The following is a 20,000-nucleotide window of genomic DNA, read 5'->3' on the forward strand; positions in this document are numbered from 1 at the left end:
CATTTTACATTTATTTGTAACTTAGTTGCACATTTAATTATAAAAAATGTGGAGTAAAACATAAGCTCCTTTACTATATTGTAACAAATTACGGAAGCGTGGAATCTTTGTTATGGCTTATTTATTAAACACTAAAACACAACACACTGACAAAATGGCACAGGCTTTATGCCCTGGTGCAAGTGACCACGAACAGACTGTGCTACAGTCACACACCTGCACAACCTCTGTCCCAACACATAACAACGACAGGCACTTAGAACCGTAAGGAACATCGTTAGGGAATATGCGCTAGTGCATCACATAGGGTATAACACATAGAGTACAACAGTGTGCGCCCGCCGCACGGCATTATCGGGCGACTATGCCGGCACGTTACAATGTCATATCTGTATGTCGGTGTTACCCTTAAACTCATAAATTCTGATTTATGTTTCAAAGTATGATAAATACCATTACAGGAACTAGTTCCACAAAATCAGAGAATGTGGTGTTATACTAGTTTGTGCTGAAGACAAGTGATAGTAGTGATATTCCCTACACAACCCTAGGTACAAACACAGACGAAAGTAAAAACCAAAACACTCTATCTTGCGTCGCAAGGTGGTCCTTGACATCAGAGAGGCATTGGGCTGAAGATCTTGCAAGAGATCTTGAAATGATGGCTGCTCCACCACACTAAAGGGCTGGAGACTCTGGATTAAATATGCTATTAAGTACCGTTTCACTGGATATGGTATTGTGCTTAGGCAGGCAGAGAAGACACTTAAAATAACATGAGTCCTTTCTTCCAATTCAAAAAGTTCGCCCAAATAAGGCCAAGGGTGTTCAGGCAAGTAAGTGTCAGCTGTTTCTTCCATCATTTCCATCATTTATTAAGCGTTAAGTAAGCATGAGCATAAAACATCCTCAAAATGCTGCAGCGGCGTTGTAACGAATTCAACGTTAGCTCGCGTTCACCGAATGAACGAAACTGACGAAACCAGGGACTTCAGAGCAAATCGCGCGCTGAGCCCTGATTGGTGTGATTGTGCACTCGCTTTGACCTCTCATTATTTGATTCGCTTTGGTAAAAAGGAACGAGAGGTTTTACTAAATGTAATGTGTGCTGTGTGCTGTCCTGTGTGGCGTCCTGTGTGCTGTCCTTTGTGGCGTCCTGTGTGGCGTCCTGTGTCCTGTGTGGCGTCCTGTGTGGCGTCCTGTGTTGGGTCCTGTGTGGTGTCCTGTGTGGCGCCCTGTGTTGCGTCCTCTGTGCTTTCCTCTGTGCTGTCCTGTGTGCTGTCCTGTGTGCTGTGTGCTGTCCTGTGTGGCGTCCTGTGTGCTGTCCTGTGTGCTGTCCTCTGTGCTGTCCTGTGTCCTGTGTGGCGTCCTGTGTGGCATCCTGTGTGCTGTCCTGTGTGCTGTCCTGTGTGGCGTCCTCTGTGCTGTCCTGTGTGCTGTCCTGTGTGCTGTCCTCTGTGCTGTCCTGTGTGGCGTCCTGTGTCCTGTGTGCTGTGTGCTGTCCTGTGTCCTGTGTGCTGTCCTGTGTTCTGTGTGCTGTCCTGTGTTCTGTGTTGGGTCATGTGTGGCGTCCTGTGTGGCGTCCTGTGTGCTGTCCTGTGTGCCGTCCTCTGTGCTGTCCTCTGTGCTGTCCTGTGTCCTGTGTGACGTCCTGTGTGGCGTCCTGTGTGCTGTCCTGTGTGGCGTCCTGTGTGCTGTCCTGTGTGGCGTCCTGTGTGGCGTCCTGTGTGGCGTCCTGTGTGCTGTCCTGTGTGGCGTCCTGTCAGGCTGCAGTCATCTGGCCCTTGAGCTCAGGCTGGGAAGTCAACTGGGGAGGATTGTGTCTGCCGCCCCCTCTCTGACCCCTCTGGGGTTGTGTGTGTGTTTGTGTGTGTGTGTGTGTGTGTGTGTGCGTGTGTGTGTGCGTGTGCGTGTGTGTGTGTGTGTGTGCGTGTGTGATTGTGGCTGCCGCCCCCTCTCTGACCCCTCTGGGGTTGGGTGTGTGTGTATGCGTGTGTGTGTGTGTGTGTGTATGCGTGTGTGTGTGTGTGTGTGTGTGTGTGTGTTTGTGTCTGCCGCCCCCTCTCTGACCCTGGCTCTGCAGTGGCCCTTGGCATCAGACAGCACGTTTGACACTGAGGAAACAGTCTCACTTATATACCCTCTAGTTCACGCATTACACACTAAGACTAGAGATACACACACACTGAGTGTCAGGACAGGGCTGGGGGTTATGTGTTTTAGCGCGCACAGGGGTCACAGGGGTCACACACAGGGGTCAAGCACAGGGGTCACGCACAGGGGTCACACACAGGGGTCAGGCAAAGGGGTCACACACAGGGGTCAGGCACAGGGGTCAGGCACAGGGGTCACAGGGGTCACGCACAGGGGTCACACATAGGGGTCACGCACAGGGGTCACGCACAGGGGTCAGGCACAGGGGTCAGGCACAGGGGTCACAGGGGTCAGGCACAGGGGTCACTCACAGGGGTCACACACAGGGGTCAGGCACAGGGGTCACGCACAGGGGTCACAGGGGTGTGTGTGTGTGTGTGAGTGTGTGTGTGTGTGTGTGTGTGTGTGTGTGTGTGTGTGTGAGTGTGGCGTCACTGCAGACTTTCCCCTGGGGCTCAGGGGAGGACTGTGCCTGTCACCCCCATCTCACTCGGCTCAGCGGTGGTCCTGCACATCTGACAAAGAGAACAGGGACAAAGGAACAGGATAAACACTTTTTTAAAGATTTTGCAAAATTGCTGGTGGTGGTGGGTGGGTGTTTTTCTTAAGGTGTACAGGGGTCTCGTTGTACACCTGTCTAAAAGTTCTGAACAAACAGTGGTGAAGTTGTGTCTTGTCATCAGCAGTACTTTCATGAAGCTGTTCCATCATATCTCTCTGTGTGGTTCCGGGGCGTCAGACGTCACTGCACTAGACTCTCCCCTGGGGCTGTCGCAGGACCTTTAAGCACAGGCTGGGAACTGGACTGGAGAAGATCAGGCAGCAGCGGCGATCTGGGCATCTGACTTCCTACAGGGTGGGGCAGTGGCGTAACGTAGTAACGACGGGCCCAGGTGCAAGATATTATGACGGGCCCCCCTAGTGAACGCTAAAAAACTTCCACAACCGCGTCTAAAAAAAACGTTAATCAAAGGTGTTTGTTATCGATATAAATAGTGTTTAATTAATCAACCTTACATATTTCAGAAGTGATTGGTGTGTACACAATGAACTAAGTCTTGTTTGACTCTCAGCAGGAACATTTCTTACCGTAACAATTGTTAACTGTTGCATGGTTGCTGACACACCACTGAGGGCAGAAACAGCGATTCTGATCCCAGCTGAACTGCTGCACTGCTGACTCCGTGGGCTGGCGACTAGTTGACGGCAATTCAAAAGCCAAAATAATCTAATTTAGGCAGCTTTGCCGCCTTTTCCTCCTGTTCTTTTTTCTCTTGCCCTTTTCTACTTCCACTCTTGTGCTTAAAAGGCATTGTTACGAGTAAAGTTGTGCTGTGCAGTGCTCAATGAGCTAGGTTATCAGACCTTCAGACCTAGGTTATCAGAATTGGTTTAACTATAGCGTATTGTATTGTCACATGATCAAATAGAGACTTGACATTGGACAACAACATACATATTACCCAGCAATCATCATTGCTAATCACAAAAATACCAAAGAAAATAAGAACTTATTCATTTAATTGAATAGTGTTTTGATAGTTTCTATAGTGTATGTAGGATAAGCATATGATTTTGTTATAAATTGCTACTTTTTCCCAAAAAATAATCACAACCATGACTGAGATAAGTTTGCCCTTTCAGGTGTATATATAGCATTTGACACTAATTTCATTCTGAAAATAGCGCACATTTGAACATAAGCAGACCCGAGACTATTTGACGCTGTGAGGGTGGGCCCGCTAAGCAACCTTCCCTGAATGGGGGCCCGACAATTGACGCGTGTATATCTTTGGGCTCGGCTAAGGGCCCCGACACCTCACGGACCCAGGTGCAGCCGCACCTGCTGCACCCCCTATAGCTACGCCCCTGGGATGGGGTCTCTTGGCGTCTGACGACAGAGTGATGTAGGTGAAACCGGGGTTATTACTTTAAGTTAATTAAATCAGTCTCATAAAATTTAATAATCATTAAATTTAGTATTTAATATTTTATAATTAAATTACTAAACAATGGAAAGCTCTAGTTCAGTGGTTCTCAAAGTGGGGGGCGCGCCCCCCTGGGGGGGCGCGAACACTCTCCAGGGGGGGCGCGATGTCACAGACGGAGAAAGAAAAAAAAAACCGCCGACCTGTCACTGGTTAGTGAAAGCTCCCTCAGTAGCGAAATGCAAGGGGCTGGACTGACCCAAACAAATCAAATACTGTTTTGCTCCTGATCCACCAATCAAAACGGAGTATTATCATTTCATAGCGAGTAGCACCTCCGCTTCCGAGTATAAAAACAAAACGCAGGCATGGAGGTAAGCGCTCACCCTGAGACGACACTTTGCAGAGTTTGTGCAATTTCTCTTGTTTCCTCTATCATTCAGATATTCATTGCTTTATAAACAGTATTTTTAAAGACTCACTCCTTCCTTAGTAATACCTTACTGCACTTGCAGTAGGTCTATTCGTAGCCTATTCTAAGGAGTAATTTGCTCCACAATCTTTTAGAAAAGCTCGTAGCCCCGAGAGCTAGCCTAGCTAGCTACCTTTTCCAACTACAGCTAGCCCTTTTCTCCTTAACACCTAGCCTACCTTTACATTTTTTGATCATCCACCGCAACAAATAAAACACCAGCACTTGAATGCTATTTTGTGCTGTCCCTGTCTACATTGTGTACAGTTCGTTTGGTTAGGAATCATTGCCTAGCACAGCCTTATCCATTGTTCGTGTGCAAGTCGTTCACAACCACACATACAAGAACACGACGTTGAAATTAGAACTTTATTAACTTCATACGCTGTATCAGCAAACAAACACAACATGGACAAGTTTCTGATTCGTAAAAGTCAGAAAGAGAAGCCTGTGGACTTCTTTAAACATAAACGTGATGGCCTCCAGCAACAACGAACCACCATGTCCAAGCATAGCACTATCTCCAAGCAGTGTCTGGAGCATCTTATGTAGTTTGCTCATAGAATTTCTAAGCTTGGCAAACCCCATACAATTGCCGAAACACTGATTTTGCCGGCCACGCAACACGTTTAGAATAATGATAGGTATTGTGCTGAGTTTAGCTCCTATGTCAAATTACACTGTATCACGCCGAATATCAGAAATCAGTTTGGGTCCTATTTCAAAGAGGACTACCGTTCATTCGCCTGAGTTCGGGATCCATTTCTCTGCTCAGCAGATGAGCTGTCACTAGACATGAAAGAGCAGCTGAAGAGTGACAGTAGACTTAAGCATCTCCCCTCTTTCGTCATTCTTTTTTTTGTAAAGATCACAAGAGGCCCATAATAATAACAGTATCCTAATGATAGCAATAATACCACTTATTATTATTATGATAATAATAATAATAATAATAATACAATAATAATAATTGGTCGATAATCATTAATTATAATAATACCTACTATTACTGATAATAATAATAACAATAATAAAAATAAATAGTTATAATAATTGTCTGTATGGGCCTAACAATAACAATAGCCTAACCTTGACATGTCAGGCCTATCAATAACAATACACTATCTATCTATCTATCTATATATGGTGGTGTAGTTGAGGGCGGTGGCGGCGGGCCGCGGGTGGATGGGGGGGCCCCAACTACCCCTAACCAGCTTTGGGGGGGCCCAGCTTGCAAAAGTTTGAGAACCCCTGCTCTAGTTGTATCACTATGCTACAATCTATGTATGGTATCACAACACTAAAGTACTACAATATCACTACACAGTCAATAACACTTTATGAAACAACTAGAAAAGTGAAGGCATTTGAAGTACTTGATTGGCGGAAAATGGCTTTCAGTGTAATATTGGAACAATAACAGGCAAGACAATTGTTTAAGTATAATATAAACAATTTATTAAAAGTAATAAACGGTGATTAACAGTAATATAAAATCAGGTATAATCACAATACACTGGAGTAACAAAATCGAGCAAGGCACAAAGTGGAGTTGTGAAACGAGGTGCTCTGTTTCAGCAAGGCAGAGGAGGGTGCGTTAGCTTCCTCGTCTCTGTCTGTGTGTTTGTGTGGGTGTGTGTGAGCGGATGTGTGCGTGTGTGAGCGGGTGCGTGTGTGGGTATGCGCAGTTGCGAGTAAACGCGGTCGCGCGCTCAATGGAGAGAGGGGGGAAGTGAGAGGAAGGCTATGCGCAAGCGCACAGGTGAGGGATGCTCTGTGCGCGAAGTCAATCTTGTCTCCGGCTTCAACTAGAGTTAGGATAGTCACCGGATGCGGCTGCGGGTCCGAGACAGGAAACTTTAGTTTGCTTAGGCGCAACTTTAGTTGGGGGGAGGTGCACGAGTATGGAATGCCTAGAACAAAGGATTTTGCCTTAAGGACAAATCCTAGCTGGGCCTTAATTCAAATACTAAGATCTTCGACAACACTGAGATTGCAATGTGTGCGTGTATATGTTCGTGTGGTGATGCAAAAGGGAGTTAGAGAGAGAGGTTTTATGACCTTGTTGCGGCCAATAAAGAGTCAATGAAAGGTAGATAAGGAATGAAAGGTGATAAGGGACCTCTGGGTAATGTAGTCTATGGTTAGACCACCTACAGTGATTACTTTCTACAGGGTGGGGTCTCTTGGCGTCTGACAAAAGAATCATCACTTTCTAGAATTTCTGCAGACTCTGTGGGTCTGACGACAGAGTGTACACTTTCTATAGTTTCTGCAGACTCTGTGGGTCTGACGACAGAGTGTACACTTTCTATAGTTTCTGCAGACTCTGTGGGTCTGACGACAGAGTGTACACTTTCTATAGTTTCTGCAGACTCTGTGGCTCTGACGACAGAGTGTATATGTACGGGGGTCTCTTTGCACTTTTAGAAGAGTGATGAACAAACTGTGGTGAAGTTGCATAACACACACACATGCATCTTCCCACTTTAGTTGTGTGACGTTTCTGAGGGACATAGCTGATGATCCTCCTCTGGCTACAGTCAAAGGGCCCTGAAGCCCAGGATGTGAGCTGGACTGGGGAGGATTGGGTCTGCCTTAAGCCCAGGATGTGAGCTGGACTGGAGAGGATTGGGTCTGCCTTAAGCCCAAGATGTGAGCTGGACTGGGGAGGATCGGGTCTGCCTTAGCTTGCAGTCAGCTCACTCACACCACTCTTAAAGTTTTACACTTGACTGGGACCACTGGGGTCAGTGGGGTCAGTGGGGTCAGTGGGGTCAGTGGGGTCACTAACTGGAAGGGAGGTGTTAGTTCGGATATGTCATGATAATATAGTTTGCCATTAACACTGCTTGCCCTACGAGGTACAGTAAGTAAAAAAAAACATGGCGTCGTACATGGAAAGAATTTCAGAATTACGGTGTCCCAGAGGAGACAAACAGCGAGAATGGGGTCAGTGGGGTCACGGGGGTCACTGGGACCATGTCTGCATGTTGCAGTGGAAAGCCAGCAGTTTGTCACGCTCCCCCCATGGTCTCTTTTTAATGATGTGTGTGTGCGTGCGTGCGTGCGTGTGTGTATGTGTGCATATTCATGTGTGTGTGTTGAGTGGGTATTTTTGCAATGGTTGTGCATGTGAGCACACATTATCTGGCTACATCAATTCATCACTTGAGTGAAGTGACCTGACAGTTTAGCTCTGTCAGAGTGAGCTGAATCAGAATCCTGAATCCTGATCCAGTCACCCTAGGATTAGTTCCCATCAGATGGGACCACATTTCCCAGCAATCTGTAACCTGTCTGTTGGCTAGTCTCACTGAGCATGAGCAGTGAGGGAACTGAGGCACAAACAATGCACTCTGGGAAATGTAGGCCAGTGGATGGAGTTAGGAGGTCTCTTTGATCATGCCTTGCTACTGTGTTATGTAATACATTTGTAACAGGCATTTTTTAACAATACTTTTTTTATGAATATTTGTGACCTTTGATAACACATATTATAATATTGTTTTATATATACCACTACACAACCAGCATTTCTAATATTGAATAGGCATATATGTTCTACACATTAACATGAAGATTATCGTTGCTGCATAGAAAGATGCACACCCACGCATTGCAAGCCAAGCCACAATCAAGTTTTCAAGAATGGTAGTACAAAATATTTTAAAATAGCATGTGAGCTGCCATCTTATTCTGCATTAATTAGGGGCTTGCACATGAGTCAGTGGCTGCCTGCATGCTTAAAGGTTGGGTTATACATAAGGGTCGTATTGGGACACACACAGTATACCGCATAGCCTGAAGCTAGCGCTGAACTGTGAGTCAACCTTACTGGACCTCAAAGAACGTCATACCCTTCATACAGGTGCCTGATTACTTGCAATAACAATGGAAAAGTATTCAAATTTAAACTATAAAACTATAATAGTTATTATTAATAATATTATTACTAAAATTATTATTTTAAGTAGTAGTAGTAATAGCAGCAGTAGTAGTAGTAGTAGTAGTGGTAATAGTAGTAGTATTAATCTGCCAAATATGCAACATAACATTAAAATCATAAACAATATGAAAATAAAAAAACATAAATAGTTAACAGCAAGGACACAATATGTTACTATAAACATGAAAAAGAATGGTTAATCTAGTAATGAAGCAATTGAATATGCTGAAGTAACCAAGCATTTATTCAAAATTTATATTGAATTTCCCATTGCTGTTCATGATGTTCATAAGCCCTTTTTCATGGCACATCAGTGCCCAGTGTGTCATTTATTTTACTCAATACTTTCTTCTTTGAATTCCATACCAAAAACCTTGATAATGTGAATCATGTGTTAAGATAAATGAATAAATGAATACATAAACAAATAAATACTACAACCAGTAGCTGGAGAAGTTGCTCTCATTATTGGAAAGATTGGAAAAAGTCTATCCAGTTTTCAATCGGTTGAAGGCTTCTGAGAGCTTTTCTGTCAGTGCTGGTGTCCATAAATCTGTGTGTCTGTGTGTGTGTGTGCGTGTGTGTGTGTGTACCTGTGTGTGTTTGTCTGTCTGTGCGTGTGTGTCTGTGTCTGTGTGTGTGTGTGCGTGTTTGTGTGTTCAGCATCCATGCTCTGGTACAATCCTGCACTTGAGGATCTTCAGGTAGTTCTGGACCTTGTTGGAGTCCCTGCGGAAGCAGAAGAGGAGCATGTGGTTGTCCCGGGTCCGCGCCTGGGGCTGTGCCTGGGGCTGTGCCCGCGCCTGCGCCTGGGGCTGTCCGCTGTCTGCGGAGGGCAGGAAGGAGTCGGGTGTCGCCACGCCACTCACAGAGTTACTGATCATCCCCAAGTGCTGCATCTACAAAGAGGAATACGCACAGGCGTGTAAGCGTACATCTGCTAAACCATCTCACACCACTAGGTGATGGTTTTAAAAAGTACTTATCTCCAATGCAAAACAAATACATACAATGACAATGTAGACAAACAATGTCAAACAGATAATACATTTACCCCATAAGAGGAAGGAACTTTTGCTGTCATTTTGCCACTAAAGCCCCTCACACACATTGCCATAACCAACTCTATGATCCCCATAAAATAACGATAACAATTTAAATTTGAAACTTAAAGACATAAAAACACAAATGCCTTTGTGACGACCTTCTCCACATATTATCCGCCAGGCAAGCCCATGAAGTGAGAAGCATGAAAAAGCAGGTACCTTCTCGACGACCTTCTTGACGCCCTTCCGTAGCTCGTGCACCATGTTGCTCATGTCCAGAGCCTTGTTGCTGTTGACGCTGTTGAAGACGTCCTGCTCCTGGGCCATGCTCTGGTGCAGCTGCCCCAGCGGCTCCTTCCACGCCATCAGCAGCTTCAAGATCACCTCTGTGAGCTCCTCACGCTGCGGGCACAGACAGGAATATAACATACAATACAACTTCAATGTTATGTCATGTTATCATTAAGATTAACAGAGATACACAAGGCGTTATGGACATGCGTATATCAGTTTATATCATATAAGGCACATTAAAAAGTCAACAGGGTCAACATACAGTATTTTACAAACATCTATAGTAAACATCATACAACACAATAAACATAATGAAAGATCAACAAGACAAAAGTTGGAATCGAAAACAAAACAAAAACCTCATACTGAACTGAAAGCATATATGAAAACACAACCTCAGACTGAACTGAAAGCATATATGAAAGCACAAGCTATTACCCATCTACCCAAATTAACATCATAGGCAGTCAAAAAGGGGTTGTAAACTGACTAGAATTAAGAGGGAAATCTGGGGATCATCGGCAAAGCAATGATAAGAAATCCCATGCTTCCTGAATATCTGTCCAAGGGGTGCAGTAAACAGAGTGAAAACAGAAAGGGACCTAATATCGAACCCTGTGGAACTCCACACGAGAGAAGCTAATATGGAACCCTGTGGAACTCCATACGAGAGAAGCTAATATTACACCCTGTGGAACGCCACACGAGAGAAGCTAATATCGAACCCTGTGGAACTCCTCACAAGAGGACGGCAACATTCGAGGTGATGCCATCAGTGTTGACCACAAAAGGAAGCAAAGCACTCAAGTGCACACTTTATTCACTATGACTATGTTAGGTATTGATAACGCTCAAGATCACAGTGGTTCCATTGTTCTGTTTCCTAAAAACTACTGAATGCTTCTGAATGTTGCTGCTCATATTCAGAACACAGAACATTTTAGTGATTATGATGTTTTTTAGCTAGAACCCCCCTACCCTCACCCGTTTTCAAAAATGCAATTACTATCCAAATTACACGGACATGCTGCTTTATAGCCTGTATAATTAAAATGACACGACACATAGACAGATGAACAGTTGCACGTGTTGCAAAAATGTTACAAAAATGTGTGTATCTCTGTGTGTGTGTGTGTGTGTGTGTGTTTGTTTGTATGTATGTGTGTGTGTGTGTGTTTTGGTGAGTAGAACATGCTGAGTAGAGCGTGAGAAATTAGGAAGCAGAATGATCAGACTGAAAGCATGCAGGGACATGCACACACACACACACACACACACGCACACACACACACAAACGACCACACCAGAATGCTATGATTGCAAATACACACACATACAAATACACGTGCACACACAAAATTAAAACAAGAGCTTACAGCCAATTTCTGTGCATTCTCTTTGCCATTTGGTGTTAGTATGTTAGACGTGTGGCATCTAGGGAAGACCCTGCCTATGTGGTTTCTGCTGGGCAGAGAGTACTGCTCCTTCAGGAGGCCCAAGAGAGGGAATGAAAGAGGGAAAGAGAGGGAGCTTAGTAAAGAGTGGTAAGAGGAAGTCAAGTCAAGATTAACTTTTTTATTTTGCAAAGCTTTATAGGTCTGTTACTATATATGTCACAGGAATTATAGATCCTTGTTGCATATAGTAATCATGACTATGTGAGTACTTACAGAAAATACATATTTCTTTGTATTAGATGCTCTAATAGCTAATAATTTTCTATTATAGAAACACCTTTAATCACCATCATCATCGTCATCATCATCATCATCATCATCATCATCAATGTATTGCTTTTGCATGATAAGTACTTTTATTTTCAATATACACAACTTTAAATGCAAAACAAACATGGAATGACATCTCTTTCATAATTATCATAATGTCAAGCAAAAGACGTTATGGAGAACAAGAGCTAACTGGAAGGGAGGTATTAGTTCGGATATGTCATGATAATATAGTTTGCCCTTAACACTGCTTGCCCTACGAGGTACAGTAGGTAAAAAAAAAACATGGCGTCGTACATGGAAAGAATTTCAGAACTACGGTGTCCCAGAGGAGACAAACAGCGAGAATCACTGGATTCTCTGAGGAATAGAGTTTGATAATAAGGCCTGTCATGCCATCTTTTATGATAGGTTATGTTGTCTTGTTTAATGTCAAGTTCTCATAACAAAGACATCACAAACAATGTCAACTTTGCTTTAAGAACTCCATCTTTGAAAAACTCCTTCATGTTCATGACAGTTGTCGTGAATGATTATGACAGTGTCATGTCAGTCTAATGCACACCCCTTTAAATAAAGTGTTACCGAAAGGTTTTATTTTCAGCCCAAACTAAACTTTTGTGGTGAAATGTTCCCTTTGAAATATTATAAATGTCTCATAGTTTTATAAATAGATACTATTATTGCATCAGAACCCAAACCTGCAGCAGGACTAAGACACAAATATTACTGTAAAATCACCAAACTAGCCTATTCTGATGGATAGTGTTCTGAATATTTAACGAAACTAGCCTATTCTGATGAAAGGTCTTCTGAATATTTTATCCAATTCTCCCTATTCTTCAGTCATCATGACAGAAACAACTTTTCGGACATTTTAAAGACGAGTAAAAGAAGTGGCTTACGAAGTCTGAGTGCAGGTGACTCGAGAGACCATGGACCCGGGCAGAGTGCTGGATGACCCGATCGAAGAGATCAGACAGTGACAGGACGTGGCATCCCACCTGCCCGCTGGCACAGATGGGTGCAGTGCAAACTCGGGCATGGAGATCCAGGAACCCCAGTGCCACGAGCATGAAGAAAACTGAGAGAGAGAGAGTGTGAAAGAAAGAAAGAAAGAAGGAGGGTAGGAAGGGATGACAGAAAGTGGGAAAGGGAGAGGAAATAAAGGCAAAATGATAGATAGATAGATAGATAGACAGATACATAGATAGACAGAAGAAAATGTTAGAAGGAAAAAGAGAAGAACAGGTTTATTTTCAAGTACCTCTCCAAAGTCCACATATAAAAAAGTCTTCTCTTGTTGAGTGTGTCAGTCAGTGTTCCCTCCGAAGGGTGAGTTAGTGAAGAAGAGTACCTTGCTTCCTGTCGCAGGACATTCTGTGTTGCGGTCTGTGGTCTGCGGTCTGTAGTCTGACTGCGGCTGGCTGGTGCCAGCAGACAGCTGGCTATTTAAAGTGCACAGGCTGGAGAAGAGACCGTGGGACCTCTGCACTGACTCCGTTCATTAAACAGACCCATGCCAAGTGACGTGGGGAGGGCTGAAGTGTGTGTGTGTGTGTGTGTGTGTGCGTGTGTGCGTGCGTGCGTGCGTGCGTGTGTGACAGAATGCATTTTTTGCCAGGGGCTCTTCCTAGAATCTGACTATGGTCATAAGTCACATGATTCACACCCCTGCTTCCTCCCTCTGAGCATAAAGAAACTGATCAGGTGGAATGCTAGGGGGTTGGCGTGTGTTTGAGTGTGTGTGTATATGTGTGTGTGTGTGGGGGGGGGGGTATGCTGTGATTCATGGCGGAATGACGGTGATCTTTAAACCTTTTGTAAGTCATGTACATCCATGAGGAGAGAACTATGCTGTGATTCATTTTATTCTGTGGTGTACTTTCACTTGACGTGCTGCGTCACAACCGATAAGGTCTCTGCTGGAATCCAGAGGAAACCATGACTACGGGTTGAGATGAATTCATCACCAAAAAGCAGTGTCACAGCATGTGACCTGTCATCTATGCAGACACATAGCCATGCAGATATTTAGTTTCCTAGCACGTCCTGGCTAGCATTAGCACGTGTTTATCACTCCAACCACATTGACACATACCTGTACCAATGTATCTGTATAAGTACTTATTTGGGAAACTAGCTACCTAGCTAGCTGTAAAACCGTAGCTTACTGTAAAAGAACAAAATAAAAATTAAAACATTAAAAACCTGCATAATGCTGCTTTAAATACAACAAAAAGATGAAGTTCTCTTCAACTTTTTAATCCAAGCAGACAAAATTGAACATGTTTTTCATCAGCTAATTTACGAGATATGCCAACTTTAAAGCAACAGAATGTGGCAATTGAGTTTGACCCAGTGTTAATTTTGGCAGCTATTTTAGATTTAGTCTTAGTCTTAGTCTTTAGACGAAAATGCATATTAGTTTTAGTCACTTTTAGTCATTTTTATCCTGCTTAGTTTTAGTCTAGTTTTCGTCGACGAAAACTCAGAACATTTTAGTCTAGTTTTAGTCGACGAAGTCTCATTACATTTTAGTTAGTCTAGTTTTAGTCACGTTAAACTAAAAATTAAGTCCATCTCATAGTCACATTAAACTCCTTTCCATCCCTTCTCAGGCCCGGGGACCCCTTGTGTTGTGTCTACAACTGCATAATAGTCAAGCTTGCAGTACATAAACTGTGGATGCAATTAGTCTCTAAGATACAGATCTCCTATGCCTACAGCTGAATTCCAATGAATTCAATGTAAATAATAATTTTAAGGCAATACTTAATTAACAGTATTATCATTAAAATATAAGAGAATATCAAGTCTAGATTTTGAAGATTCAAATGATCTGATAACACAATACAACTACTATGCCTACATGGCTTTAGTTAAATCAACCACATATCCTCCATATGAATTGCTGTGCAATCTGATAACCAACATACAGTATTTAGCTAGACGGATAGTTTGAGAGTTGAAAGTAGTGCTAATAACAATTGCATAAATAGACAAGGATATGTAAACCAATCACATATTCATTTATTTTTTCTTGATTAATGTCATGCGTGGCCTGTCCTATAGTCCATTCTGCAATGTGTTTACTAGCTAGTTATCGATAGCTAGTATAACTTAGCTATGCTACCTCATAGTTAGCCAACGTTAGCTAGCTAAAAGTTTTGGAACTCATTTGCCAAGCCAAACGGGAGGTTTTAATCGAAAATGACTAGCTAGTTATCCAAGCTGACACAACCTATACACTCGACTGCCCCTTTGAAGTTAACTTAACGTTGGCTAATATATTCGAATAACTAGTTAACATTAGCTAATTATCATTGACAGTTACTAGCTAATTTACCTTGGCATAAATGGCAGGGTTGTCTTGTGCGCTTTCAGGTGCCTCTTGTTGTGTTCTTCCCATCTATTTTGAAGCCACACGGTTTCTCTCCGGTTATTGCGGTGCATTGTGTTTTATTTTCTGTCAAGTTATAATTTAAGACTGTCCGGATATCTATTCTTATTTGTCTTCCAGTACCGAGTGCTTGAACTTCAGCCATCATAACGTTAAGCCATAGGGCGTCACTTGCATGTCTGGCCATCTCAGGGAATGGAGGAGGGATAGATACAGGACCGGGCAACATTCAACCAATGATGTGCATACAAGTTTAGAAAAAAAAAACAATTGTGACTTAGTCAACCACCAACATTTTCGTCTCGTCTCGTCTCGTCTCGTCAACTAAAGTTAAAATAGATTTAGTCATAGTTTTTATTTATAAAGATCCGTTTTCGTTACGTCTTAGTCTCGTCTTAGTCACGGGAAAAAGGTCGTTAACGAATATTTTTCGTCATAGTTTTCGTCAACGAAATTAACACTGGTTTGACCTGATGCTTTCTTGACACTTAGCTTGGTTAGCTTGCATTTCTTCAAACTTGTACCTGTGTCCTGTGCAATGACAAAATGTTGAATCTGATCAAACTGAATCAAATCAAATCATTTTCAAGTCAAGACTGACGAGAAACGTGAGCTATCTGTGAGGAACCTCATTCTAGAACGACCTCCAGTGAAGTTCTCAGTGGTCACACACAGTGTTCTAATGAGTGATTAGAACCACATAGGAATCTTTTCTTTGATTTACTTTGTTTTGCACATTTTTGAGAACAGGGCACCAAATCATTTATTTGGTATGATGATGATTTCACACACACACACACACGCACACACCAATTACCCCTTTCTGAATGGAAACGAAAACTCTGTGCCCTTTCTCATATCAATGTGCTGTATTCAAATGACAATTCAGTTTAATGAACTGAGAGATTTAAATGAAGAGAGGCAAGTTGCAATGACAGCCTTGTGACGTCAACACTATGTCAGTGAAATGCCCTGTATGTGTGTGTGTGTGTGTGTGTGTGTGTGTGTGCGCGCATACGTGAGTGTGGTGTGCAGTATGTATGCGTGTGGTGTGTGTACCTGTGTGTGTGTGTGTTTGTGTGTGACTGACTGAATTGATGAGTGCGATTGGCTCCACCCGATCTGTCTGTACTCGTGCCGGGGCAGGGGCTGTTGGGACTGCTGGCCAACCTGCAGGCCATGCTGTGCAGTTCTTTGCCATGTGCTTTTGTTTGTCCTCGTCCCTCACCTGATCACAATGATTACCTTAATTGTTCCCCCCTGTTCCCTGTTGTGTCTGCCTTCTCTGGTGAATCATCTGTGTATTTAAGTCCCCTCTCCGTCTGTACTATGGAAGTATTTAATTGGACCTGGAAAGAGTTAGGAGGTACTTCCCCCATTCATTTCAATGGCTGATGCTACGCTAGCTACTTCAGGCATAGCTGGTGCTATGCTAGCTACTTCAGGCATAGCTGATGCTACGCTAGCTACTTCAGGCAGAACTGATGCTACGCTAGATACTTCAGGCATAGCTGATGCTACGCTAGCTACTTCAGGCATGGCTGATGCTACGCTAGCTACTTCAGGCAGAACTGATGCTACGCTAGCTACTTCAGGCATAGCTGATGCTACGCTAGCTACTTCAGGCATAGCTGGTGCTACGCTAGCTACTTCAGGCATAGCTGATGCTACGCTAGCTACTTCAGGAAGAACTGCAGTAGTTATGTGCTGCTTGTGAACCAAAGACCAGTATTCTGACTGGGAATTCTGACCTGAATCCTGCCTGGCGTTTTGGGATTATTCTTTCTGTGTTTCTTGATGTTTTCATCTGTCTGCCTTTTTGACTTAAGAGACCTCCTAGAGCAGGGGTTTTCAACCAGGGGTCCGTGGCCCCCTGGTGGTCCGCGACGGCATTGCAGGGGGTCCGCGACATGAGCCTATGTTGATAAGTTCACAACTGAATTTTTTTATTTTTATAAATTCGCTTTGATATTTCAACACATTTCCAGATTACTCTTGAATATCGTGAAAAATATCGAAGAAATTACACTGACAAGTGCTACAGGCAGAATATGTGTGCGGGGGGAGGGGGCGTGGCAACGGCGGTTAGTGATCTACCCTGATAACTGCACATATTTAAGGCATTGCAGGGGGTCTGCGACATGAGCCTATGTTGATCAGTTCACCATTGAATTTTTTTATTTTTATAAATTCGCTTTGATATTTCAACACATTTCCAGATTACTCTTGAATATCTTGAAAAATATCGAAGAAATTACACTGACAAGTGCTACAGGCAGAATGTCTTTGCAGGGGGAGGGGGCGTGGCGGAGGCTGGCGATGTACCCTGATAATTTCACATATTTAAGTGTTTTAGGCAGAATATCTGTGCAGGGGGAGGGGGCGTGGCGGCGGCGGTTACAAACACGCACGCGCGTGCAGGCACATCAGTGGGCCGCAAATTACTTTCTAGTCAGAATGGTGGTCCCTGGGCAAAAACCAGTTGAAAACCCCTGTCCTAGAGGATTGGATTTGTTTGCGCCTCTGGATTATTTGGCTTCGACCTTTGACCTGGCTTGAGCTCTGATAACGGTTTTGCCTCCTGGTTTTGGACTGTTTGCAAATAAATCTTGATTTCACTTGATCTGATCTGTGATTGGATCTTAATTTCACTTGATCTGGTCTGTGATTGGATCTTTGCCTGTGAGATGACATTATCACAGATAAGGTCCCATGCTTGTTGCTGTTGGAGGCAGTGACCTTTGACCCACATTAACATATAGATAAATATTAACTAGAAAATGCATTTCCTGAAGGAAATACCAGTGCATGAAATGCAAAAGTTAAGAAAGGAAGAAGAAAAGAAAGAAGAGTGAAATAAGGAAAGAAGAGTGAAAGAAGGAAAGAAGAGTGGAAGAAGAGTGAAAGAAGGAAAGAAGAGGTGTAACACAATCTGGAAAGTCTGGGTGTATGCTTAGCAGGCCTACAGAGTGTGACCTTTTTTTCAGTTGCAATCTAGTTGTACCTTGGCAGCGAAAAAAAGATATTCCTTCCACACTGTTTATTTTTCCGAAAATTAGCCATCTTCTTAAGTGAAAGCATAGCCTGTATATATTCAATCAAAATGCGATGTACATCCCAAAAGAAACAAAGCTAACTTTTGGTAATCTGTACTCATTTTTCACAGATGCGGAGTTGAGTGGATGTGAGTAAGAGGGAGATGTGGTAATCTTGCAGTCCAGCTTGACTTCACTTCCATAAATGGTTTGCCCTCCGCCCCGAGACAAAAAGTACTCATCATCCCCTCGGTTTCCACTTTTAAAAAATGGCCAGTAACATTGCGACTGCCCCATTTTCACAGGGGATAAACCCCCAGCAGTTCAGCCTGCGTGCGTCCCTGCCTGCCACACGTGAGCTGAGTCAAGAGTCAAGAGTCATACATTACATATATTAATGATGTTTTTTAAACAAAGTTTAGCAAGGTAGGTGCCCATTGGGATGATTCACAGTGCACTACATCGCGTGCTCTGGCGTAGCAAGGTCTCCCACCTCATCCCCATTCTCCTCCATTTCACTAGTAGCTCTAAGCTCACATTACCCCTTATCCATAGGGGTGTCAGCGGACATCACTCACTCGCCTCCGCTGCTGTGGGCACTCCAGGACCACGGCCAGCTCCCAAACCAAACATGCTTATTATTAGCGTATGAATCAAGCATACCACTGAATTTCCTGTTAGTGTCTGTTAGTTTTACATATATCAGCAGCACATACACACACACACACACAGACACACAAACACACACACATACACACACAGACACAGACACAGACACAGACAGACACAGACACAGACACAGACACAGACACACAGACACACACACACACAGGAACACACACACACAAACACACACACACACAGACACAAAATACCCATCTACACCACTGCTTTACTATGTCTTGTAAGTTATGTTAATAATAATTAAGACCTTATAATATAATTAAGACCTTTGTCAGGTTTTTAATGGCACACACGACACACTGGAACACACACGTGCATATATGGAGGCGACACAGGACACACACACACGCAGGTAAGCCTGAGGTCGCAGTGAATTTATTTTCTGCTTTTTCCCATCCTGGATTGTCCTTCCTCAAGGACCCCCCAGGAGCAGTGGGCAGCTTGTAGCGCCCGGGGACCAAGTGAAGTGAACTGTCCATCTTTGGTCAGGGATGGACATGTGTTCTGTTGTTTTGCATGTTTTTTCTGTTGGGGTTCTTAGTGGAGGAAACCCCTTGTGAACACGGGGAGAACATGCAAACTCCACACAGAAAGGCCTGGGAAATAGCCCACTTGAGCACTGTGCACTCTGGGGAGGACCTGCCCCCCAGAGCCAACAGCGCCCCATGTGGGAATCGAACCCATGACCTTCTTGCTGTGAGGCGGCAGTGCAAGCAGTGCAAGCAACTGAGCCACCGTGCCACATTAAGAGTGTGTTTACATGCATTCACGCATTTGCATGTATTTGTAACACATCACGTGTGTGTTGAACTTCTATATCTGTGTGTGTGTGTGTGTGTGTGTGTGTGTGTGTGTGTGTGTGTGTGTGTGTGTGTGTGTGTGTGTGTGTGTGTGTGTGTGTGTGTGTGTGCGGACACGTGCATCACATGGCCTGCTTATACAGAATAGCCCAAAGTTTGAATAACAGCCATGCTTTATTCTCTCACATCTCTGTGTTTCTTCTGCTCAGGCTGCTCAGCAAACCAATTCATGATCTACTCTAGTAGAGACCTAGTATAGTCTAGATAGGAATCCAAGGATTAAGACCAGATCTTTTCAAGTTTTTGGATCTAACCTAGACTCACGTGCTGCCTGGGCAGGGCATAAGGCTGACGTTCGGTTTAATACCTGTCCTTATGGGATCATCCCGTATTGGAAAATAAAATGCTGCGTATAAATGTCCTGTATAAATCAATAATCAATCATCTATACGAATCAATAAGGGATGAGATTGGGGCTGAGTTTGGTGGATGTCCCTCATTTCTACAC

The 20,000-nt window shown here is 43.6% G+C and overlaps 1 protein-coding gene across 1 annotated transcript in view; it reads right to left on the minus strand.

The window, feature by feature from the left end:
- Positions 1-8,681: 8,681 nt before the first annotated feature.
- LOC105902836 (prolactin-like) overlaps positions 8,682-20,000 on the minus strand; it is an 11,960-nt gene continuing 641 nt past the window's right edge. Inside the window, exons 3-6 of the mRNA XM_031582589.1 lie at positions 12,476-12,655; positions 11,220-11,327; positions 9,769-9,951; positions 8,682-9,402 (exon numbers count right to left, since the gene is read on the minus strand). Of these exons, the coding sequence (XP_031438449.1) occupies positions 9,163-9,402; positions 9,769-9,951; positions 11,220-11,327; positions 12,476-12,655 (711 nt within the window). The 3' untranslated portion in view covers positions 8,682-9,162. The remainder of the gene's footprint in view (positions 9,403-9,768; positions 9,952-11,219; positions 11,328-12,475; positions 12,656-20,000) is intronic.

Source organism: Clupea harengus, chromosome 16 (genome assembly GCF_900700415.2).
Source record: "Clupea harengus chromosome 16, Ch_v2.0.2, whole genome shotgun sequence".
Taxonomy (NCBI): Eukaryota; Metazoa; Chordata; class Actinopteri; order Clupeiformes; family Clupeidae; genus Clupea; species Clupea harengus.